The sequence below is a fragment of the Struthio camelus genome, chromosome 2, assembly GCF_040807025.1.
Source record: "Struthio camelus isolate bStrCam1 chromosome 2, bStrCam1.hap1, whole genome shotgun sequence".
NCBI lineage: Eukaryota > Metazoa > Chordata > Aves > Struthioniformes > Struthionidae > Struthio > Struthio camelus.
Window position 1 is genome coordinate 68,478,355 of NC_090943.1, and position 25,252 is coordinate 68,503,606.

The 25,252-nt window shown below is 38.9% G+C and overlaps 1 protein-coding gene across 9 annotated transcripts in view; it reads left to right on the forward strand.

Moving 5' to 3' along the window:
- Positions 1 to 25,252, forward strand: part of FHOD3 (formin homology 2 domain containing 3) — a 414,657-nt gene that overhangs the window by 297,671 nt on the left and 91,734 nt on the right. For 7 of the 9 annotated variants that reach the window (XM_068936172.1, XM_068936173.1, XM_068936167.1 and 4 more), the window contains one exon: positions 18,299 to 18,424. In XM_068936172.1, the coding sequence (XP_068792273.1) occupies positions 18,299 to 18,424 (126 nt within the window). Of the gene's footprint in view, positions 1 to 12,240; positions 12,343 to 14,674; positions 15,053 to 18,298; positions 18,425 to 25,252 lie in introns of all 9 variants that reach the window. The other 2 variants (XM_068936165.1, XM_068936166.1) reach the window with 2 other exon arrangements.

The following is a 25,252-nucleotide window of genomic DNA, read 5'->3' on the forward strand; positions in this document are numbered from 1 at the left end:
ATGTAACAGTATTCATGTTAATTTTACAGCATGTTGCTCCTGCTGGTATCTCCGCTTTGTGTGTAGCCGTAGACTTCTATCTTGTTTTACAGTAGATTAACACCGTCAAGTTCAGTGAAATTACTTCTGATGGACGTGATTAGGGATTAAAATCACATTCTTGCGCTGTGCTGAATTTTCTTTCAGGCAATATTCTTGGTTATTTTTGGACTTTACTACCAAAATCAGTGGAAGGTTCAAGTTCTTCCTCAGCATTCTCCTTCCCACAGTGTTCATGTTTCTTTTCTTTCTAACGCTGTCAGCTGGTTTGGCACTTACTTTGCTTTTGTTTACCACATCAAACAGGTTGTGCACAGTCATCTGCTTTGTGTCAACCGATAAGTCTTCCAAAAAGAGAAGAATCCTTGATGCTGGTAAAGCAAAAAAAGACAGTATTGGCCAAATTCTGTTCTGTCTCACAATGCTCTATATCCAGAAAAGCTGTCTGAAGTCAATGGAGTTGCTCTGATTTACGCCAGGCTAATTGAGAGCAGACTTTGGCTTTTGTGCTGGGAAAAGTTGACCGTAAATGCTAAGGGCAACCAAAAAGAAAACTTGCAGGCCTTTTACATCCTTTTGGCAACCTTCTTCCAAAGTAAATGTATTACTTTTTTTGCTTGTGATTCAAAACAAATAAAGATCAAAATCTGCTTTATGTTAAAATAGTTTTTATGGAGAGTGAAGCCCAGCCTCATGTGTCTGTTACAAAATAAATAAATAAATAAATAAATTGATAATGGCTACTAAAGAAGGACGGCTGAAGGTTGCTTTAAGGATACATAGCTGCTGCAGCATGCTTCTAAATGATATGTCTTGCTGTTCCTGACCACCACTAGATTTGTTTTGCTGAAAATTTCTTTCTTTACCGTAATGGCATCGAGTGTCATAAAACCTGGGGGGAAATTTCAATCCTGTTAACCTATGGCATTTCAAATGCTTTGCTGTAGACATCTCCCAAGATTTTCTGCCCCTGTCCATATTTGGTGCTCTCAATTTGTAGTCCAGCATCCTGTTTCTTAAATGGTAGACTTTTAAAACCTTTTTTTTTTCTTTTTTTTTTTTTTTGTTGGTAAAGCTAGCTTTTTACAACCACGCAGTGGATAAAGTCAAGGGAAAATGTGAGGAGTGGAACTAACACTACCCTGATGCTTTCATTATATGCCATAATTTCTGCTTATATAAGTATTAACACACAAATTGCTGTCTGTCTTTCAGTCCTGCAAGTTGGGAAATTCTTGGTTCTGTCTTAATGGAACAGGTGCTCTGCAAGGGCCCTGCACATACATAGCAGTGAACCAGAAACAACTACTACTCCCAGCTGGGTTTTCAAGTGAATCTGCTTCCCATTTGACTATGCGTTTCCCTTTGATAAATATTGCACCAAGAACATTCCCCTTCTCTCTCCTGTAGTGTCCTGCCTGTATTGCGCCAGCCGGACTTGGCAAATGCACCAGGGAAGCGGCTGGTAGATTTACCCTGACAGCTTTTATCGGCTTTTTGAGTGAACAAGTCTGTCTGAGTTTTGTAGAGGGATTTGTGTATTAATTATATGCAAATAATCTGAGATTTATTAAGTTGTGTATTGATATTTACTTCATTTTACTAGACCCTCTTTTTTCAATCTTCCTTTTTACTATTTTTTGTAGCTCTCATTTGCTTTATATCATCAAAAACTACACAAAATAATTACTAGGATTAGTCATTATACCTGTTCATCTGGAGATAAGCAAGCCTTCATTAGGACGTTCTTATTGGTATAGATCTATTTGAAGCCTGGCATGCAGAAGAGCTAACGGGCTGTCAGAGTGAAGTCTGCATCCTCATTTAGCAACAGAAGCTGGACGTAACCAAGAATCTTTTTTAGACCACAGGGATAATAAAGCATAAGGAAGAGTGCCTAGATTCACCTGAGGCTTCCAAATTTTTTATTCTGAAGAAACTTACTCTTCCATAGAGCTATCTTGAGATAGAACAGGAGATGCTGAAGACCAAACAGGGAATTACATACCTATGATGAAGTATAAATTGTTTTTGTACTAGTCCTAAGGAAGGCCCAGGAAAAAAGGTGCCTTTTGCCCCATAAAGTCTTTGGAGGGATGCTAAATAATTAGAGGAATTCTGAAGTTAAAAACTCGCTAGAAGTACTGAATCGGGCTTTATTTAGGATCCTGTCTGGAAGGCAATTATGACTTTTCCTCTGAGCAAAGAGTTGCACTGGGCATTCCCAAGTTTCCTGCAAGTCTCTGGCTAATTGGACAGAGCACAATTGGGCTAAGTGCACTGGGGTCGAGGGCTTTAGCATCCTTTAAAGTCCTAAAAAAATTTGGAAAATTGCTGTCTAAATATTAAAGGCTAAGCTGTGCTAACGAGTCATAAGGAACTGCTTGTTAGAAAAGGCATGCATCTGATGCTTGAGGACTGCTAAGATTAAGGAAGAGATCATACCCAGATATATTTTGGTTTTACCAGTAAACAATGAACATAACTGAGCCTTGGATGCTAAGAATTTTTTTCTGCTTGACTTGGGATTCTTGTTGCATTTCTGTCTAATTGCACAGACCTTGGTTTGGCTGTTGTGCCCCATTAACTGATAATTGAATTTGCTTCATGTAGAGCCAGGCCTGCAGGGGTACTTTGTCCAAAATACAGCTGAGACGTCTAAATTTTGGGTTTTTTTTTTTTAATGATTTCCATGTTTTCAGACATCCTAAACCATAACTAGTCTTTAATTTTCTCCAGTATTTAGCAAGGCAACATTCTAGTTTTTGTCATGATGTCTAAAGTTCTCATGGCTTTCCACTACAGTATGGGAAAAGTTTTGATTCTGTAAAAATGTACAGCTATAAATTGAAAAGCTAGTTACAGTGGTGGGTGGGTTTTTTGTTATGTTGTTTCTTGTTTATTTTTGGTTTTTTAGTTTAGAACGGGTACATTTTGTGTCTCTTCTGTAACATGAATACAGATAGGTATGAAACAACAAAGTAGGGAGACTCAATGTCAGCACTGAGAAAAGTAAGAGAAAAGAAATTAATTTATTCTCATTGTTTTAATAGAAGGAAACAAATGTGTTTTTATTTTGAGGTCTGTCCTTGGTTGCTGTCTTTGGATATTTGAAACAACCAAGGGACCAGTCTAGACGAAAAAACATCTCCAGGATAAACACAGAGTCACATATCTTCTGTGGATGTCTTAAAGATCCATTTAATATATAGTCTGAGCTACCTAGCGTTATAGGTGGCACTGAAATAAAATAACATAAGTTATCAATTATGAGGGAGTTGTTAACTTTCTCACTCTTTGGTTGGCATGGACAAAAATAGAAACGGAGTTGCCAGAGCACTGATTTTGAAAAGATGATTCATGAAATAAGTGACTTGGTAGAGTAGCAGCTGTTCATAGCATCAGACCTTTATTAGTCTTTGACAACAAAAACGTAGACAAAACCTGACCTGGTCAGGTTCCACTATTTGAGGTTTGAGGCACAGTGGGCACATTTGTTTCTCTCATGTGTCATATTGCAGGTAGAGTTGATCTGAAGCATGAAATCAAGCAGGTTTGGAAGGAGGGTGAATAAAAATGAAATATTATGTGATCTTACAGCTTGTAAGAAAATCTTGGAATGGCCTGGAAGAAATGCAGTGAAGAGGGAAACATGAAACAAATTAAGAGACATTTTCTTTCACATCTATACCATAAACAGAACACGTATATTCACGTATGGATAGGGATGGATTATTAATACCTTGGTAATTATTAAAAAAAACAAAACAAAAAGCTTACAAATTAATGAATGTCTCATGTACTGCTCCTATTACTCTTTGAGTGTTATGCCAGCAGTTTTGATCTGAATTAAAATACGTCACTAGAAATGTCTGATTTTGTAGCAGAACTACTGTTCACTGTGGATTTACTGAAAGTTTTATACTGGCTTTGTTACTATTTACTGAGTTTTATACTCAGTAAACATGCAAGAGTCCATTTGACAGCACTGGACTTTGCTATAAAAGCAATGGGTAGATTTTCCCTGATTGAATTTCAAGAGGGAAGAAAAAAACACTGAGACTTAACCGAGGGTATAGCTGCATGGCAAGTGAAAACACAAGGTGACTTAGCTTAATTACTTTTTCACTGTATATTTAGCTTTGCTGAACTACCTGAGAAAATGTAACACTGAAGCAGGATTTGAATCCATATCTCCTGAGGCCCAGACTAGCATCTTATCCACTGGAGTATGTGTCTTGGAGACTTTAGCTCCACGAAGTGTTTCCAGCATTTGTAAATGTGATCCTCTAAAGCCCCGAAAGATTTTTACACATATGATGTGACAGGAGGGAAAAAAGAACATTTTGGCAGGTTGCCTATGCCAGAACCCTCCCTTTGAAGTATGGGGCAATAAGAGTGACCTTAAAGTGTCAACCAATATGCAGTTCCAAGCTCTAAAATCACTGTTTCTTCTCTTTTTCTGAATATGGTTCCAGTATTTATTGCTCCTAGTGTCTCTGTACATCATGATTCTGTTTCTTTCCCTCTTCTACTCATGCAGATGTAAAGACAGCAATGCTGTTGAGTGATCAGAGAGCTGGGACTGCTGAAGTCCTTGCCGCAGCCCTGTCAGTATCTTAAGCGAGCCTCTGCCATCTCGCCCTGTGCTTTGGTGCGTCCTGTATAAAGCAATTACAGCGATGAAAAAAGTGTGGCAATATTACCCTAGGTATTATTTAGGTGTAAAGAGTTGTTACTGATCGTATTTTAGGGATGAGAAAATAACAGTAACCTAAAGATAATGAGTACCATAATAAGCAAGCATAGAAAACATGCTTTCCATTAATTGTAATTTTCTCAACTTTTTTCTGAACAAAGTTTTCTTTATGTAGGAAAGAATTACCAGGATATTTTCTTTCTTAATTGGTTATCTTAGTCTTCCTTCTATGCAGAAGGCCAAATTGTGAGTCGTTGGAAATCAGTTATTATCCATATAATTCCTTGTGTTTTTATCCTCTTTCAACTTGTGGGTTTCGGTGTTTACTCCTGCATAAAAGACTAGTTGAGTCTGTTCTGTTAGTGTGGGATAGAAGAAAGGAAGAAGCAACAGAAGGGAAAGGAAGAAGGGGGAGAAAGAGGCATTTGTTTGTTTTACAGGGGCTTAGGAATTTGGCTATGAATTGTGCTCTCTAACCTATGAAAGCAGAATTTCACTCATAAATTGAGGACAATGGCAAGCCATTGCAAAAGAAAATAAAATTACATCCACCGTGACTTATAAAGATCTCTCCTCGATGGGACATTTTTCATTTTCTATTTGTTCACCTGCACGGAGTTCAGAGAAGCAGCTTTCCAAGTGCTGTGCAAGAAGGAAAACGGATCAGATGTTTGAATGGAGTTGGGGGGGGGGGAACCTTAAAAGTAATATAAAGATATAGAAATCAACTGTAGTATTTCATTCAAAATAATATTGTAGGAATAGCTAATGATCATCTTACTTCACTGACTCTGGCCTGTAGTCCTGGTCAGTAGCTGCTCCTCTGAAAGGCAGTCAAAGTTTAAATTAAATTAATTTAAAGAAATCATATGGAAAAGCACTTGTCTTAATTACAAAGGGAGAAAAAAAAATTTCCTCATCAGTAATCAACTGCACATATGTTGATTTTTCAGAGAGAGAGGGAGTAATGCCTTTGCAGTTCCCTGGTTCTTTGTTCTCTAGGTTGCTTCATAAGTTAAAAGCCCCTTTTCTCTTGGGCGTGCAGTGTTCCCTTTTGTTGGGAATTTCAAAATATTTCACTCTGTGGGTGATCTGGAAAGTCTCAGAAGTAAAGTATGGACACCTGGTCTAATAACCTGCAAAGTTAAAAAAGAAATATTTAGTATTTAGAAATATTTAGTAATATTATCTAACCAATAAAGGTTAGATGAGCCCGGCAGAATCAGATACCAAAGGGAGTTCATTTAATTTGCTCTTGTCTCATTCAGTTGTTTGTGCACTGCGTGTGCAAACCAAAACACTTGTATTGAAGTTATGGCAAGACCATTCTCTTTCCAGTTGCTGTATATTCAGACGTTAGTACTCTTCTGAATAGCTGTTAGGAGCTATTAGTATTAGACATTAGTAGCTGTTCTGAATTAAAATGATTTAAAGCATATCTTACACCTTAAAAAATTTCCAGTGATATCAAGCAGAGTAAAATCTGGTTCTGTGCTCATGCTTATTTTCTGGCTTTGTTTCTTTTCTTCTAGTACAGCCTTTGATTTTTCCATTAGAGATATCTTTTTTGGGGTGGGTGCAGCAGGGAGGAGATGCATTTTCTAGCTGCAGGTTAGAACAAAGAGAGCTTGAATTTCTTCAAACCCCATTCATTGAAACTCTGTAAAAGGAACGATTTGGGGGGAGCTGGAAGGGGGCAGAAACTCGGTAACCTTGTACAGGCTGTTCAGCTCTAGGGTCCTCCGAGATGGGTCACATTTTGTGGTGCTTTGGGTTCTTGGCTAGTTGAGAGTCACTGTCCTCAGAGAGGGGTAACGTTATGTTGTTAAAATCATCTCTCCTAGCTGTGGCTACGTTTACTCATGCAGGGTTTTTTAGCAGATGTGACTAAAGATTGGTTGCAGGGGGCTCACAGATTTTGTAAATCATTTTTCACAAAGTAAGATATTGATTTGTACTTCTGTGAAAAAGTAGTAAATGTAAGGATCAGTATATGTCTGTGCATTAGGCATGAACCTTAGCACCTTATGGACCTTGCTCCTGCATTCAAAAAAACTTGTGGATGGGTCCCTTGATAATTATTTTTTTCATCGATCTAGAAATCTGTTGTTTATGTTTCTGTACTCTGCAGCAGCTCTTTAGTAGCAATAGAACAGATTGGATAGGTATTTAATTATTTAAATTAAGAAAGGAGAAAAGGTAATCCATCAGTTTTAAAGCCTTGACCTAGAACTCATTTTGATGACCTGATGACTCTATCCATAACCTGCGCTTTCCTAGTCCTTTTAAACATGCACACATTTTAAAGGGCTATAAATGCTTCCATGTCAAACTTCGGGTTCTTCCCACTGAAACAAATGAACAGCAGCAGTACCCTATGACTGTTTAGCTGCCGTTACCAATGATGCACTTTTTAAAGGTTTGGGTGTTTTGTTTCATTTTTGCTTTTTATGTAGGTAGTGGTAATCCATTTTAAAGATGAAAATAAACACATTGATTGTTCTAAAATTTGTTTTCACTGTTTTAAAGCTTTTGTTTGAATCTTTCTAATTTGCTGCTTTCATCATAGAACTGAAGTAACCCAGTGATGGCTTTAATGTTAGCTGAATATAGCAGGTCCTTCACCATTAGCTGAAGCCCTCCCTTTCCACCCTAGGATAAATATTTGCCTTTTGCTAAACGAGATAAGTTGCTCAGTGCTACTGGAAAACGTGCTGACTTCTGCAATCTAGTTGAATTGAAAAGCTCTCTGTGAATCATTTTTCTTAATCTAATTCTACTATTGCATTGGCACCAAATCTCTATTTATATGTGGGAGAGAAAATGAATTTTGCCATGTTATCCCTTCTCCATTTCACAGAAAAATAAACATATGCTGAAGGATCCAGATGAATTCCCAAATCTGTCTGCTTTTCTGTTTGAGCATCTGTCTGACAGACAGTCTTAACTTTATTATAATGGCATCTGTCTTTAATTGGTGTTTTCCCGTTTTAATAAATCTTTAATTGAAATTTTTCTTTTTCTACATTTTGAGAAAGAGGTATCTAACAGATACAGTTTTTTTTTTTTCAATGAGTAGAATACCTGTTTTCTAACAACACAGACAGAGCCACCATTATTGTTTTTGTTGAAAAAGTAGCACACTGGGGTTCAGCAGCTCTCCTGACAGTGAGCTTCCCTGTCTTCTCTGATCTGAATCCGTTCTGCTTTCAGTGGATAGTCCAGAGGTCTGAAACCATGAGTTTAGTTGCTGAGAAGGACTTCCAAAGCTTGAGGATCTCTCCTAAGTGCATCACTTATTTCCAGGATGCAAATTGCCCTTGACCGAGGATGGCCTCCCAGGTTGGGGAGTGTGCCAGCCTCCGTGCCGCACCGGTCATCTCCACAACAGACACGCAGAGAAGCAGCTCCTTCCTCTCTGCCCCTTTCCAGCTAAGTGCCGTGGTACGTACTGTCTTCATAGAGTTAATGTTAGCAGAGGAAGAGAGCTTTCCAATTAAAGGAAGGCTTCTTCTAGCCTTGTGGTTTGGAAATCAAGGAGATTTGAGGAAAGCCCTTGGCCTAATAGGAGAATTATATGGAATTTCTAAAATAAAGCCTCCAGTTACAGTTTGAAGATGGACTGTAGAGCCAATGCACTGCTAGTAGATATGTAGAAGGAAGTGAAGACCTCGGTTAACTTCCACCCTCTGTCACAGCAGAAGGTGAATCACATGACTATATAGATTTGCTTTTCTGTTGAGAGTTAAGTAAACTCATTTTTGTGACGTTGTCCATCTTGAATCTCAACATCGATCTGTTGTGGACCAGGCACAGCTGTTGGCTATCTGCAGCCTTGGAGCTGCCTATCAGATGCTCTAATACACCTGCAACACCTCTGTTTTGTACTTAAGAGCTCTGTGGATGTATATGTGCGTCCATAAGCTCACTTCTTAGTGTCGACCCAATTGATTCAGTTTTCTTTTTTATTATTGCAGTTCAAAAATATGTGCCATAAGAGTAGATCGACTTCCTCCAAAATACTCAAGTCTGAAACAGTACCCGTTATGGATACGTTAACATCTGATTATACATGATACAAGTGTGCTACACAGGATTGCTCTACATGCCTAGTTTATTTGAAATATGATATATTCAAATAATATACAAAGGCAGAGACTATTACTCATGTTCCAGTCTGAATCTGTGCTATGACTGGATTTGCTGCTAGAATCACAGCCTCATTCAATTCACGGAGTGGTATTTTGTGACCTCAGCCAGCTGTTGGTTTTTTAAATGATCTGTTTCTTCAGAGCCTAGAAAGTCATAGAATCCGAGAAGCCGGACTCTTGAGTTTTTTGCTTCCTAAGATGAAATTGCTGATAAACCTCACGGCACACAGAAGTATTCCCTTCACATGACACTATGAATAGTGCTGACCCATCACGATGGAGGAGGGGGCTAAATGTTTCCTTCAGCTCCGTGTAAATCATGTCATCTCCCAGTCTAGGCCGTTTCCTGGTATAGGTTTGGAGCATTTCTCATGGAGCGTGTCTCTGCCTACAGGGCTGGAACCAAAACCTTGCAGGTCCTCAGGTAATCTGTATGTGGAAATGGTTTTCAGTTCCAGTAACTGACTCCAAGGTGAAACTAAGTCCCTGTCTTATTGCTAAGCCTTCAACACATGGACGTGTTGTACAGCTTACCTGAAAGAAGGATGTATGTAAAAAGCTAAATTGCTTTAAGGATGGGAGAAGCCTGGTCATCTTGTATGACTGTACATTCTGCAGAGTGATCTCTGCTTTAATCATATTATTAAGGAAATGCTAGTGCCTATGGAAAATGTTTTTTACTGATAGCTCTGGAAACTGAGGTATCGCAGTTCAATTTTTTGGTTTGTTTTTGAACTGATAATCCAAGGAACTGGCCTTAATCTGAGCATTTTTATTGCAATTCTAAAGGCTGCTTGGTTTTTGCGTTTGTCTTTGAAGAAAAGTAGCCCTTCCAGGATAAGTAAGATGCAATTTTGGGGAGTTTTTTGGTGCGGGATTGTTCATATATCCTAATTTTATAAAGCTAATCACATACAAGCTTAATTTAGGAAGTTTTCTTATTTCTATTTAAGCTAGTTGTACGGCAATCAGATTTTCCCAATAATGGATTAGAGCTATGCTTTGCATTGTAAAAATCCGAGTACTGTATTTTAGTTGATTATAGCTCATCTGTAGAATTTAATGTATGCTTCACTTGTTATATGCTTTTTACACAGAAGGTCAGCATTTTCTGAAATGGATATCTAAAGTTAGACTACTAAGTCCATATTTAGTTCCAAATGCTTGAGTTTTTTTTTTTTTTCTAGGGAAATCGACGGTCAGGTAACAGTGGGTTTGAGGCTTTAAGTACTTTATTAGGTAATTAAATACCCTAGTCTAATACAAAAATTAATACAAAAACTTTGAAACTTGGGGAAGAGAACAGCTTTCATTGCTGCTAAATAAAAGCATCAAGACCTAAAGGTTTAGCATCAAGACCTAAAGACCATAGATTCACGGTTATAATTACAAGATTTAAAAGCAGGATGACAAGATCTCAAGGAAAACATCCCATGATATGTCCTTCAACACTAGCCGAGGGAGTTGATGGTGCTGTGTTTGGAAGTGATCCTTGCATGAGCTCATCCTCTCTGGTTTTGAATACTTTTTCTCTCTCCTCCACTTCCCTTTCCGTTCAGTACAAATATAACACTGATAGTTCCCAGCTCAGCTCCTATCGTATAAAGTTGGAATGCGTTCACTTTAAACTCCTGTCCTTACTGCCGTCCACTTAGGTGAACAAATAAATACTCAAAGAATCCTTACGGATTTATAATAGCCATCATATCCAATGAGTATTTAAGTTATGATTCTGGGCATTTGGAGACATTTGAGGAAGGCAAGGAATTTGATGACATCGATCTGGAAACCTCCTGGTGAGAGCCGAAAACAAAGTGGCCACTAAGCAATTCATATTAGCAATAGCTGTGCTATCAGCACTGTGCTCTTATCAGAGAACCAGAATCTCACAGAGCTTCCTGTTTTATTGCCCAAATGTGATTGTTGTAGGACTGGCAGATTTTTGTTTTTTTCTTAATGCTGATATATACATGTGTGGAAGTCAAGAGATGTGTCTGTAGGGACAGGTTATGTTTGTAGGGAGGGCAGGGGAATGGAGAGATCATCTGCTACAACTAACATGGCTCCGGCACTGAGATACCTTAGGAATGGTTAAAAGCATCTACTTTTTAGATGTTTGCTGGAGTGTTGGAAAAAGGTCCAGGTGCTGCTATCCTCCTGTTTATTAATAGTCTACACTTTTATATAACTTACTGCATGCAAATGCAAGAAACTTTGGATCGATGCTTTGCATAACACTCGATGGCTTCATGATCTCACTTTATCAATATTCTTTTTTCTTATGATGTGGAGATAGGATAATTTTAAAGGGAAAAAAATGCACAGAACATCCCATTAGAATTAGAGGGAAAAAAAAACAGCTTTCAGGAAAACACATAGAATATCAGTGTGCTACAAACTTTGTTACTATTTGTATGCTTTATTTTATTTTTTGCATGGAACATGCATACTTGTATTCATCATTAAATCAAGTGGAGAACTGGAACAACTGCAGCTGAAAAAGAGGTCCAAAAAAGAAAATATTTTCTAAATTTTCCATGAGTCCATTGGTTTGGGGAGGAAGAGGCATAAATGGGAGGGAGTGGAGGCAGACAATGTAGCCTTCTTTTTTTGTTTAATATAGTTTTCTTTTTACTTATGTGGTTTGTAGGCTGGGGAGGCTTTTATGCCTTATTTTATAATTCTTTTCTGCCAGATTGACTACTGAACCAAAGCCTGCTTTGACAATTCTAATGATCCTTTACTCAAATAATTCATGTACTGGCATCAATAGCTAAAATACTGCTGTTTGCAAATAGTCCTGAACTGATTTAGTCTTTCTGTTATTTCTAACTTAATGTTTCACCCCGTTCTGTTTTCCAGTTGAGCAATCAGCTGCTTAACAGGAATGTTTTATTTGTGTTAATTTAAAAGCGTGATGTCCAGTGCCAGCTTGATTCAGCGTGTACTATGCTTTAAGCTGATCTGATATAACTTAATACCTTATAAATTGAACATTGGTATTGCCATGAATGCTGTCTGTTAACGTTTCTGCAGATAGTGAAGCAGCAAAAGTAAAGCTGAGCTCCGGAAAAGAAATGGTGTAACAAGTCTTGGTATCTTAAAAATTAGTAATAAAAAAAGTGTATAAGGAGATGGTAAAATTCATGTATTGGTAGCCACTCCTGTGCCAACATATACTTTTCGGGAAGGTGTAGAGGGCTGTTTGTCTAGTGCTGCAGATCCCCCTCTCCTTGTTGCCCTCCGTTTCTACCTTCATTGAGTTTCTTTTTCTGGTGACTCATGTCGTTTTCTCTTCCACCTTCTCTCTTTCCATCGCACTGCATGCCTCTTTCCTTGGTTTGACCTCAGAGGGGAGGAAGAGTCTGAAGAGGAGGAAGAAGAACAGCCAGTTACAGAGCCTAATACTGAGGATGAGAGGGAGGAAGAGGCCAGTAGGCAGGTCGAAGCCAGGTACTAGGACTCAGTGTCGTCCCTGCACCTTTCCTCAGCTCTGCAGATCCTGGCATTAACTCACTACCCCTTTTAACTCACATTCCCAGCTTTCCTTTTAAAGCCACCGTGCAGGAAATTTTTTTGAGTAATTTGCTGTTGTGCGTGCTAATGGCAACACATTCAATTATATCTGCTCAATGCACAAAGAACTGTTTGCACTCACTCCCTCTCGCTTACTCACAAATCATAAAAAGATTTAGCAGAGAGCATCACTTTTTTTGAAGCATGGCTTAGGCCTATCTTTTTAGTTAGGGCAATGCTGAACTATTCCAGCACTTTGCTGAGTTAGGCTGTTGCTTGGTTTCTTAGGTTTTATTGTTATCCTTGTTTTCATGCTGTAACCTCATTAGCGATATCTGTCAATATAGAGAAGATTGCCTTTTTTAATATTGGCTTTGATTTATTTCAATTTTGTTCATTTTTTAATAGGAAAAGACTATCCAGAGGTAAAGTGGATAGACATATATCATTTTGTACGTATATGCACATCTGTGTATATATAGATATAAACAAACCAGCTATCAAAACTATATTGTCATGTAAAATTTTCCACTTATTTCAGAGGTATAGATGGATTTGGCATCTGGCAACTTTATCATAATAAATTGGAAAAAAGGAAATATGGTCTTTCTTCCAGACAGCCATTTGATTTAAGTTAAATTGTTTGGCTTTGCAACTCGGCAAATGAGATTGATTTAAAAAAAAAAAAAAAATCAACCACATTCATGCAGACGCTATACAGCATGGAAGGAAGAAAGGAAACTGTTTAATGTGCAAATTCCAAAGAAAACACTGTACTGTTGTTATTAATATCTTCCAGTCTGCAAATCTAGCCAATGGTTGCCTGAAATTTCAAAATTAAGTGATAATTTCCTCAAATCCGAAAGCTTAGAAGTCAAAGCTAAGACAGTAAATCACATGAATATAGTAAATATTGTGAAAAAAACAGAGAGTTTAGGAGCCATATGAAGGGTGTAACATGCTTATAGGACATCGTTCTTTTAAAATAATAGTCGCTTTGAGGTGGTTGGGTGATACTTGGATGACTTTCCTAAATACCTCCTTTCACTGTCACTGTAGTATAACAAAAATGATCTGTGTTCAGGCCTTTTATTTTGTTTAAGTCCTGTTAGGAAGGGTAGGAGTAGTCTGGCTTCAGTGATTTCTCTTATGCGCAGCTGGTGGAAAAGATAAAGGTTTCCAGCTTGCCCAGTGCATTTCTATTGTGAGAATGATTACTGGGCATTTATACCCAGTAATTAACTTTGAAATATCCTATGTAACTTATATTTTTGTTGCTTACTCTATGGCAAACCCTCACTCCTCAGCAAAGGTCCATTTACTTGCACGCTGTGTAGGTGGAGGGCAGAGGTGAGCTAGGGAAAACGAAATCAGCCACCTGCCGAGTGATCCAGCCCAAAGCCCATTCGCAGTGCCTGTGCTGGAGATGCTGGTGATAGCAGGCATCCAGGAGTGCAGATCCTGTGGCTTTTCACCTGTCTTGCCATTTTTCCTTCTGTAGTTCAACAACACCTACCTACACTAGAGCAAGGCTGGTGCGTTTTCCCTTATGCTAAGTGTATACGTAGCTCTAATGGTGTCTATCTGTCACCAGCACAGAGGTCGAATGGGATGCTGACACTCAGATAAATTAGTGGCTTCACACCTAGGCAAACAATTCAGTAAAATGTTGCTTTTAAAATCACTTTAAACCTTGATTTTGACAGAAGAATGCTGATTGGGCACTTTTCATTTTCATCTGCAGTGGATGAGTGTTTCTGGGTTCTTAATAAAAAGGAGGATGGTAATCATATATCCGACCTCAAGAGTCATCACGCAGACTGCATCTTAACATACCTCTGCTCTGTGTGCCAGATCGTCCTGCGTGTTGAGCCCTGTGTTTGTGCTGCTCTGACGATGCTTACTGTCTAGCAGGCCATGGGAAAATAGTGCAGAAAACAATTGTGAAAAGGTTCATGAAAATACAATTCCTATCAAAATTCAGACTCCCAAGTTCTGAAAGTCTGTGGATTAAATATCTTCCTTTCCTTTAAGCTGAATCCTTTCCTTTTCTCAGTTTTTTCTGACCCCAAGGAAATCCTTCCAGGATACAAAGGTTTGAATATCTTTACTTACGAAAAAAACCAAATGTCTACATTCAGGAAGTTTCTGTTTGCTGGACTGTCCTTGCCTTTATTTCTTTCCCCAAGCACTATGATCTACTGATCTCTCTTATCCCTGTTTCTCTCTGCCTTTCTCTTCCCTTCCTCACAACGTTTTCCTCCTGCAGTGGGGTCCCAGCTGCACACGAGGTTATGAATGAAAACCTTTCACGGTGCTCTGATGCGTCAACCGCCTCAAGTGCAATTTCTCAAGCTGAGAGGCCTCTGCCCTGCTCGAGAGCAAAGAGCTCTTCCAGCAGCTCCTCTTCTGTGCCTGATTCATCTGTCTCCCATCATAATTCTGTTCATTCATCACCATCCTCACCTGCGGCAGTGTTGCTTAACTCTTCCCAAAATTCAACAGCATCCATTACTCCAAAGGCATCTCCAACGGTAGAGAAATTACCTTATGTACCACATACTCCTTTTCACCTCTTCTCGTATGACTTTGAAGAGTCTCCAGCATCTGTGAAAGAAAAGGAAGCAGAGGTGATGAGGGAAAACAGGTAGATTTTATGCAGCTGCCATTAATTTTTAGATAAATGAATAACACCTTTTGAGAGTTTTATAGCGGTAATAACGTGCTCTGTGTTGTATTTTTTCCAGAACATACTGTATTAGTTTTAGTCATGTAAACCTATGTTTTGATTTGATTGATATTCTCCCCTTGCCTTTGTTGCCTTCATTTCATCTTATTCTTCTTAAAGTTAATAAGAGTTATAGTTAATAAGTAACCTGGCCGCCTCTGTACAGTGGTAGATAAGTAACGTGTGATTTGGGAGATCACGTAGAGGAATGTTATTTTGCTGTCATTTATAGCAATTAAATTTGCAGGCACGGGTTCTCGAAAATTAATGGAGCTCTTCTGATGCAGAACTGCGAGAGATCAGATCGGCACCTGGAATTCAAGGGTGAAATCCTGGCTTCAAAGGCTGAACTGCCAAATCTTGAATTTGCTGTTAGGTTACGCTGCATATCCCTGTCACATGCAACTTCAACCTGTGCTTGGAACACAAGATGTAGATTAAACCCTGTAAAGCACATATAGCGCTCGGAGTAGACAATTTTCCCTCCACAACATGTGGTCCTGTTCATTCTAATTTTTAATTTCCCTATGCTACCTATTTGAAAACATATAAAGCTTTTTGTTTTGTCTCAGTCTGTTTTGCAATGCAACAGATGGCAGTAGATAAAACAGAAAGCAATGCTAGAGAATCACCTTGAAAAGTTGACGTGTTTTAGCTTCCTTTCTCAATGGTCAGTGTTTGAATTAGATATTATAAATGTACACCTATATTGTGAGCGTATTTATTTCTTCCTTTCTCCAGCAGTCCTTCTGAATTTCTACATGTGAACAAATATTTTGATTCCTTTGATCCTTTTAATTTTTGATCTTTCTCTTCTAATAGGTGGGTGGTTTTTTGCTATTTTTTCATTTCTCTGAGAAGCCTATAACTGGAACTATAAATCCAAGTTACTGTGATAAAGGAATTAATTTAGATGTCTTTCCTTGAACTCTGAGATTTATCCAAATTTACGTTTTCCTGCATATTTGCTGTTTTCCCTTAAGCCTTTCCCACTCCCTTATTGCTCTCTCATTGCTGCTGTTACAGTTATACTTTTTAAGAGAGAATATATAAGTAAAGTTTTAAATACAACTTGTTCCTGCAATATTTAGTATTTCTGCAGTGACTTTTTTCCCTCTGACTATCCTTGTGCTTCTCCATCATATAAGGTAGCAGGGGTGATGTGAGGGAAGACTGTGTTGGGTTTATTTGGAGAAAAAAGAGGGCAAAGCTTGCATGAGTTGGGCAGGAATGTCATAAAAGAGGTAAATGCCTGAATATCTGGGGTTTCTGCAGAGGGAAGGCTTCTGGGACAAGGCCAGTGCCGTTTGCATTGGTATATCAGACATGACAGGAAAATGGAAGTAATAGCAACCACCAGAAGAAGGTCAGAGAAAGAAACGTGGTATATAGGATACAGACTTAAGCTGATGCACAGGTTTTGACTTGCTACTGTCCCAGCTTCTCCTTTGCCCTCTAAGTTTCATTTTGAGGGATGCAACGTCCATGCCAGTCCCTCTAATTTTGATTTTGCTAGTACTCGTTGCTCTGAGCCCATAGAAGGTGTGTTGCCCCCGTTTTTAGTTGGATGTATCTTAACTTTGGCCTCATTTAAATTCCCTGATCTGAAACAGGATTCTGTACCGTGTCAGCTTTTCAAGGGGCAGAGGAAAGGAAAAGTAAATGTAATAATTGATAAGAAGATTTCTGTCTAAAGCATGATCCCTTCCATTGCATACACACACACACGCACATAGATATATAAACACACATGCACATATATATGTATATGTAAAACATACACATGCACATACATATACAAATATATATATATATATATATATATATATATAAACTCCTAACTGAAATTTATTCTGATTTTAATATTGGCCTTGGCAGTCAGCAATACTGTTGTACCCTAAGGAATGAAGCCTGAAACTTTGAATGAAATTTTGCATGACTAAATGAGTATGTTAAATAGAGCTCAAGAAAAACCAACCAGCATTTTCAAATAAAATTGTTGAATGAAGAGAAATTACTTAGTACTGACGCGTGTGGGAGAAGAAGAGGCAGAGAAAGAATAAGATAAAGAAGGGTATATCATACATTATGAATTATAATGAAGAAAATGAAGTTGTCCTTTTTCCTGAACTGAATTTTGTCATTTGATTGAGTTGGCCTTGTAGACTACTTTACCCACAGAGCATCATATGCTTTCCAAGTGGGAAAATGATATCTTCTGTGAAAAGAAATGTTAACATTTTTCCAGATCAGAAATCTCTGTGTCTCCTTGACGAACTATTTAAATACAATGGTGAAAAGGCCCAGAAAAGCAATGCCATTGCCTTTTCTATTGAGTACAAGGGCCAAGATGAAAACATTGCTATGAGGGACTCTGGGGAGGTGGCCCATTCCAAGAGTCCTGGAAGCAATTTCTCTTTGATCAGCAAACTCACATTGAAGTTGAGGTTTCTTTTGATTTTTTTGTTTTTTGTTGTTGGGGTTTTTTTTTAAATAGAGTAAATGGCTGGTAGAAATTCCTAAAGCCATGCTTCCGGAGACATGTCTTTTTAACCATGGTGATGATTTTTTACAGACATTGTAAGAAATGGCACATAAGCTATGACTTATGTCAAGGGAGGAGAAAGCAAATACATACTGCCTGCTTTAATTGAAAAGAATGTAGATGCTTTTCATTTCTAACGCAAACATTCACAAATCATGTGCATCTGTGTTCAGATGATGTGTGGGGAATGCTGCCTTTTTCCTTAATTTCACTAGGTACGAATACTGCTGACATGTATCGTTTCAGTCCCTTTTCTCATGGCTGAGTATCAGCTCCCACACCGGCTAATAAATCTGAGTAACTGAGCAGTGATTGAAGTATTCCATCTCAAAACAGTCGCTTAAGAGGATTGTTATAATCTCTGATTAATCTCTGTACTAGTAGCTCAGTATTCAAATCAAGTATTTCCATGGCATGTCTTATATTAAAATGAGACTACATATGTTGAAGCTGGGGTTAGAGGAATATTTTCAGAAGTTGGGTGTCTGCGAAGTTCTGGGGTATGGCATCATTCCCACCCCTTAAACAAGGTTTGCTTGCTGTCGCATGTCTGCTTGCTGACTGTTTCTTGTCTCTCTTCTGTCTCTCCCTTTCTTCTATTTCTCTTCTCACTGCTCCAGGTACAATAGCTATGGCAGCAGCTCTTACTCTTCTTCGCGACCTTACTCTGGACTGAGTGCCCCTACGACACCCACTTCTCGTTATGGGAGCACTCTGTCACCGCCTCAGGAGACCAAATCAGACAGGTTTGTATTTTAATCAGCATTTTGACACAGTTGCTTTAGACAGGGGGTAAAGGAGATATGTGTAAGTTGCTCTGAATGAGTATTGGAAGTGTCTTCTTGCCAGATATTTCCTAATATTGGGAAGAGAATGTACAAAAAGCTGGAAATGTTCTTTTCCTGCTCATTCTCGAGTCGCTGTTCACATTGTTAAAGGCTAAATCTATTTTCACTCCACCTCTGCTTCCACTTAAAATGGATAAAACGGATTTGTCTTACATGAATGCTCTTCTAATTATTAGAAGGTGAATGCACATTTTATTCCTATTCATTTTTTAAAAGCAGTTTATATTGATCTACTTCTGCTTAATGTCATCTTAAATCAAGAGCAAGATATTGGAAATCTATATTTAGCCCAGAATTCCTAGTCCCTAATTTTGTTCTTCCTTGAAAATACATCTTATACCTCGTATTTAATTAAGGGCAAAAAATTTTCTGCTATGAGTAGAGGAAACTTGCGCTAACCTATCAGCTATCATCTCACTTAAAAAAATAAGCAAAAATAAAACCACTACAGCAAAACACCAGCGGTCTTCAACCAAAGAAAATACTATGGTGAATTGCGTAAGGTACTTAGGGGGGGGAAAAAGTTAGAAAGAATGTTATGGACACATGAAAGAAATTCTTCTTGGCAAGAAATTGGGACCACCAAAAATTAACTGGCCATTACTACTTGAAAGTAAATGACAGCTTCAAAAGATGTTGTGCTGAGTTTAAGGAGGAAACATAGAAGTTTTTTAATTACATGTGTTGTCAAGATAATTTAATTTTAAACAATTTCCAATTAGGCCAGATGGGTTCAGGGTAGTATGTTGCCAAATTGGCCTCTAATTCATAAAATTTTCATCTCTAGTCAGTATTTCTGAGCTAAAGACTGTTTTCCCAGGATCTTTTGATTATATGACAGTTAATTTTTATTAATGGCGTTTAGGTATCCATGCATGGGTATAGAAATACATGTATTTTGTGTATGTATGTATGTTTAAAATTTCCTATTGCATCACACCTTTTCCAGTCCACTATTCAGTTAGGCTCTTTTCACATGTAAGTATTCTCAGCCACGAGTATTGATTCTATCCTTCTTCTCAAATGAATAATTACTTTAAGCTTATCTTTGGTGAAAGGTATCATTTTTCATTTGCTCATCTTCCTAGAGCAACCCTGCTTGGTTTGTCTTTCCCAGTCTGAATTAAATTATTGCCAACCTAAACCAGAATAAAAAAATCTAAACAAGCATTTTCACCTGCTTTTGCATTAGAAAAATAGGTGCAAGATAAGCCATCCCATTGCTTTTGAAACTGTAGCTTATTAAGCCTCAGCTCTCATAAGACTCTAATTGCTCCTGCAGAAAAAAAATCCCCAAAGTGGTCAAATTTTGAGATAGCTGAAGGTGGTTGGGCCTATCCTGCAAGAGGCTGATCACGCTGGCCCTGAGCCAGTAAAGGAAGTAAGCTTTCATTTCAGCATGTGCGTAAGTGCGTTGCTGGTTGGGAGCCAAAATGCCTTGGCCCCACAGGATGAAGCTGTAAAATTTGCAGATTCATAGATAGTAAGGCCAGAGGGGAACTCTGTAATCATCTATTCTGACCCGTAACGTGTCTCACAGAAGCTAAATGAAAGCGTGCCGTACCTTCCCTCGTTTTAACATGACAGTGCGTGACTTCTCCTGGAAAGCATTCCAGTATTCATCATCACTGCTAGGAAAATATTTCGTATTTTGGAAGCAATTTTGTCTAGCTGCATCTTCCAGCCATCACATTTTGTTCTGCTTTTCTCTGTAAAACTGGAAAACGCTCTGCCTTCAACAGGCAGAGACCTCTTTTATGTGTTTAAGTGCCTGAACACAGAGCTCAGAGTTGCATCTCTGCCTTCCTCTCAGGCTGCATTTACCTCCTTCAACCTCACGTGGTAAAATCTCTTTCCTCTTGTTTAAATTTGTAGCTTGCTACTCATGGCAGTTGAACTCCCCAGTATTTGCACATTCGTATATTTGAGGGGTGCTATAGACTGATGCATTTTGTTTATGACTCCAAGAGGTGTGAGAAATGCATATGTTGCCTGCAGAATAGACATGGTTGTTTCTTAAAAGATAATGAAATTTGCAGGTTCGGGGTTCGTACTGCCATTTTGCATCACGCTGTGTTATTTCTGGGCGCGCTGCCGTTCCAGATGTATCGGTCAGCCGACTCTAAGGACATGCCTGTTTTGAAGAAGGGCAGAAGCATGCTTTTACTTTGTTGTCCTGAAATATATGAAGTGCAGAGATGCGCATGCAGAGATCTATGGATAACATTTTGCTCATTAGAGAGTAGATTGTATAATGTGTGTTATATTCATCACTAACTAATAAGTGGAAAATACTGTGAAATGTTTCAGTCTTCTCTCCATAGTGTTTGCCTTAGATTATGTAAACACTATTTCCTATCTCCTGGTGGTAAAAATCTACACAAATTCATGCAAAAAAAAAAAAAAGAAAAAAGAAAGGAAAAAAAAGCTAAAAGCTGGGGGGGAGAGGGGGCAAGGAAGGAGAGGAAGACACTTGATAAGAAGCAGATGCATATCTATGATTAGCTCCAAGGTGAGTTTTCTGCTTTCAGTTTATGACTGCAGTTATCCAAGGACTTCATAGAAAGATCTCTGTCTTTTATCATATAGGGAAGAGCTTCACATGCAGTTCCTGGTGATGTTTATGTGATCTTAGCAAATGAAAAGGAAGGAAGGAAGAGCATTTAGAGCAGCGCCGGACTGAGTGATTATACTCCGTTGGGTTGAACTGACAGGCCTTTCAAACCTTGGGCTGCGTTTTGCCTGTGTAAACAAGAGCTACAACTTAGGTGGAAAGCAGCAGTGCGGCTAACATTTTGACATTCATACTTTTAAAACCCTCTTTGGCTAAGATCAGGAGGGATGAAGAAGAGTTGTATAATTCAGTGCAAAAGTAACTGGATTTTGTTCTTTAAAATACACATAATGTTATATATTTGTGATCAGAGGAAAAGGCTTACTTGACTGTTTCTTGGTTTCTAAATTCAGCTGCAGCCTTTTGCCAACTTCTTGCAATGCTGTTCTTTCCCTCTCATTTCTCTGGGTCCCCTGTGGAGCGCCATGTTTCTAAAATGCATACTGCAGCAACGGGAATCCTGCCGAAGGAGGGCAGATTACAGGGCACTTTCATTTCAGCAGCTTATTGAGAAGCACAAAAGGGTATTGGTTCTTTCATAGCCCTTTGCTCATGAAGCTTGCTCCTAATGCACAAGAAGGATACCCCAGCCCTCCTGTTTTAGACTGCCAAAGGCTACTTTGCTCCATAAATATCATGCTCCTACTCTTCATGTCCTCATAACTAATCACCAATTAACTCTACCCCCCATTCCCCAAGGGAAAAGTTGTATTGATCTCAATTTCATATTCTCATACGTTTTGCTAGCAAAAGAGAATAGCAAGACATTACTGGAGCATACTAGGGAGAAAAGTATTTTTTTGTACCTCTGAATTGCCTTCTTGTCTGGGGAAAGAAGACTTTTTTTAAGACTCCTCTAGATTTCTTTGTCTTGGGCTCCTATCTAGGATATTTCTGTTTAGCTAGAGCCGGCCTTCTCGGATTCACAATCTAGTATGGTTGCTGAAGTTGAAAGCTGCAGACTGGAATCTGTAGCTATTATGCACCTTGGGGTACTGATCTTATTACTTACAAAGCTTCCCAACCCCTTATGTTGTGTTGTAGTGTTGAAGTGTATGTGTCTTTTTCACAGCCATAGTTAAAGGAGATGCTGAAGGAGGTCTAAATTCTGAGGTCAGAGCTCCTCCCTTCCGCACCAGCTTTAATTCATTCCATTGCCAGCAAAATATCTTTTGTTTCCCACTGGTGTGTTTGCCAAGGTAGGTTTCTTCTGATACATTTGCCAGGAGACAGTTCCCACTGGGCTTAATAGCAGGAATTCATAGTTTCCCTGCCTCTAGCTGCTAAACTATGTGCTAGAAAGTTCAACGTGCAAAGCACCACTTCTGGATCCTCCTGCCCTACCAGTGTGAAGTTAGTGTCCACCTTTGCTTGGTCCCTCTGCAGTTCTTCCAAATCTCCAAGCTTGGGAAGGGTCTGTATGACACTTGCAAATTATTCCTGCTTAATGCACCCTCCAGCTTGCCCAGACCATTAAAAAATAGGCAAGAAAGAATAAACATCGCATCCCATTGCCTATCTTCTGAATTTCTTGTTTTATGGCCTGTGGAACACATGAAGCACGGCCTTGAACACTGAGTGATCAGATCCATCTTCTTACGTGTCTTTTAAGGGTAAATGTACCTAATTTATCCTTCAGGCTGGTATTCCTACAACATGTGCGCATAAGTGCTAAGCTTAGCAGGACTAGATGATAGACAATTTTTTCTTTACTGAGTTTAAAGATACTTTAGATACCATGCCAGAAACCTAAGCAAGAAATACAGCAAAAGTCTGTAAATAGTTTTCCTTTGAGTTTTGTCTCCTCTCTGGGTGCCTGAAAGTGATTTTTGGCAGTCTGGTGCTTCTTCAAACTTGTATCTCTTTTAAAAAAAAAATCCTGGAGAATGTTAAACAGCTTTTTGATTTAGATCTTCTACTAAACCTCAATGTTCCTGTAATTGACTACACCACCAGGGACGCGCTGCTGGACAGAGTTTCTTGGCAGCTTCTCATAACTCTTTTCTTCTCCCCTCCTTCCCCCCCCCCACCTTTTTTTTTAAATTAGCCATCTATCACTAATCTGCACCCTGGAGTTGTCCTACTCCGAATGTTGAATGCTAAGGAAAAGCAAGCAACCTATGAAACAAAACCCACTGTGCAGTCTCATCTCTTCTAGGAAAGGTTTCCCTTTCCTTGGCTTTATATTCTTTCTGCTTGTACCATCTTCTCTCTCTCTTATTATATGCTCCTGGGCTTTTGAAATGGGGACGGCAGTCGTCGTTTCTTGTGGTGAATCCCAAGCACCTCTTTCACTCTGAATAATATAATCGGGAAGGAGTAGGATGATTGCTGGTTGTAGGTCAGGGGTTTGCCCCAGGCCGCTTTATTGCTTAGATTTTATTAGGAGAAGCCACCTTAGCAATTACATGAGGATTTACAATTTGGGAAGCAGTGGCAGCTCACGCTGGCTTAGCTGCTGTGTAAGCGATCTTGAGATGGAGGTGTGCGCGTTGCTCGTTGAACACTGGGTGGATGCCAGTCACTGCAGGTGCCTGCCTTGTCTAGGGGGGCTTTGCAAGCCGCTTCCAACGGCTTTGGGACTCAAGCCATAAGGTGTAAGGTCAGAAGCTGCCCATTAAGCCTCCGTTCTGGTCCAAGACACAGGCAGAGTGTAAAACTGCGGCCATCAGGCTGCAAAAGGGTAATGTCCACATATAAAGTCCTTGTGCGCTGCCCTGGCTCTGCACTGCGATGGCCTCTCATTACCTCTTTGTTTTTCTGCAGCCTTGCGGGCCAGTTAAAAGTCTAACGTTAATCACTCCTCCTCCTCTTGGTGATTCTCAAATTTCTTTCTCAAAGGAACTATTAGTCGGCAGTTTTATCTCTTAATTTTTTGTTTATTTTTGAGAGAAGTTTTGTAAAGATTCCTGGAGGAATGTTTAGTCTGTTTGCAAATTCTTATATCAACACACTTTTGAATTTGCCATGTCGTGCAGAGAGACATAACACAAGGAGAGTGGCTTTAACTGTGAAAATCAATATGGCTCTTGGCAGCTTTGCCGCTTCTTTTGTCTCTTTCGGAGCTGGATAGCGGATTTATTTTGTTAAAACCAAGAGACATTTAGAATTACGGAGGGCCTGTTTTAGGCACGGAGCTGCCTGGTGGTGTTCCCTCCTTGTGAAGTTCCCGTGACTGCTGGAGCAGGAGCACTTTGGAAAAACGGCCAATTAATGCATCCTCATTAAGAATATTAATGATTCTGGTCCTTGTTATATTAAAGCAAATCCTGAATATTAACCTCTATGACCTAACGGGATTTCCTCTCATAAGTCATGTGTTCATTTTTTTTCCCTAGAGCCTAATATACACGTTTTTATGTTGCATTCTTGCTATAGATGCACAGCTCCATTTAGCAAGTTTAAAAAATGCAACTAGCAGGGGTAAACATAGCCACAAAAGAAGAATATTTCAAAGTTGATGTAAATGAAGAACATTTGAGGTTGATAATTGCAATTGTGCTATAATAAAAAGGCTTAGAATAAGACAGAAACCCTTTCTTCAATTTTCAGCAAGAACGTAATAGCTCAGGTCTTTAACAACGTATAGCATGTCTTCTATCTAGTCTGCAATGGCGTATTGTCAGAAAAGTGCAAGTCTTGCAAAAAAGTGTGACATATCTTGTATCTCACTGAACTTGCGTTTTTTAATAGTGGTTACTAATTCACTGTTGTTTTAAAGGCGGTAGGTCAGTTTAGCTGAGTTTTCCTTCAAAAGAGTTTTGGCCTACGGTGTTTTGGCTTTGTTCCCCCCAGCCCTATGTATATGCCTTTTTTCACCTTCTGTTCCTTTTTTTTTTCTTTGCTCTTTCCTGTCTTCTTCCAACAAGTCGATGAGTAACTAACGGCCTCTTTTTCCTCAGGTCATAACGTCGTGGTATGGAGCTATATTCACAGAACCTTAGACTTACAGACATGTTCTTGCTGTGTGTTTTCTTTCTGGAATGAGAATGTAATAACATACCTTGTTTAGCTTTTGCTGGTTTCAACAGCAGATTGAACAAAGTTTTGCTTAATATTTTTGTATTAACAGTCCATTCTTAATAGTTTTGTGTTTGCTACAGGGCTAAAAA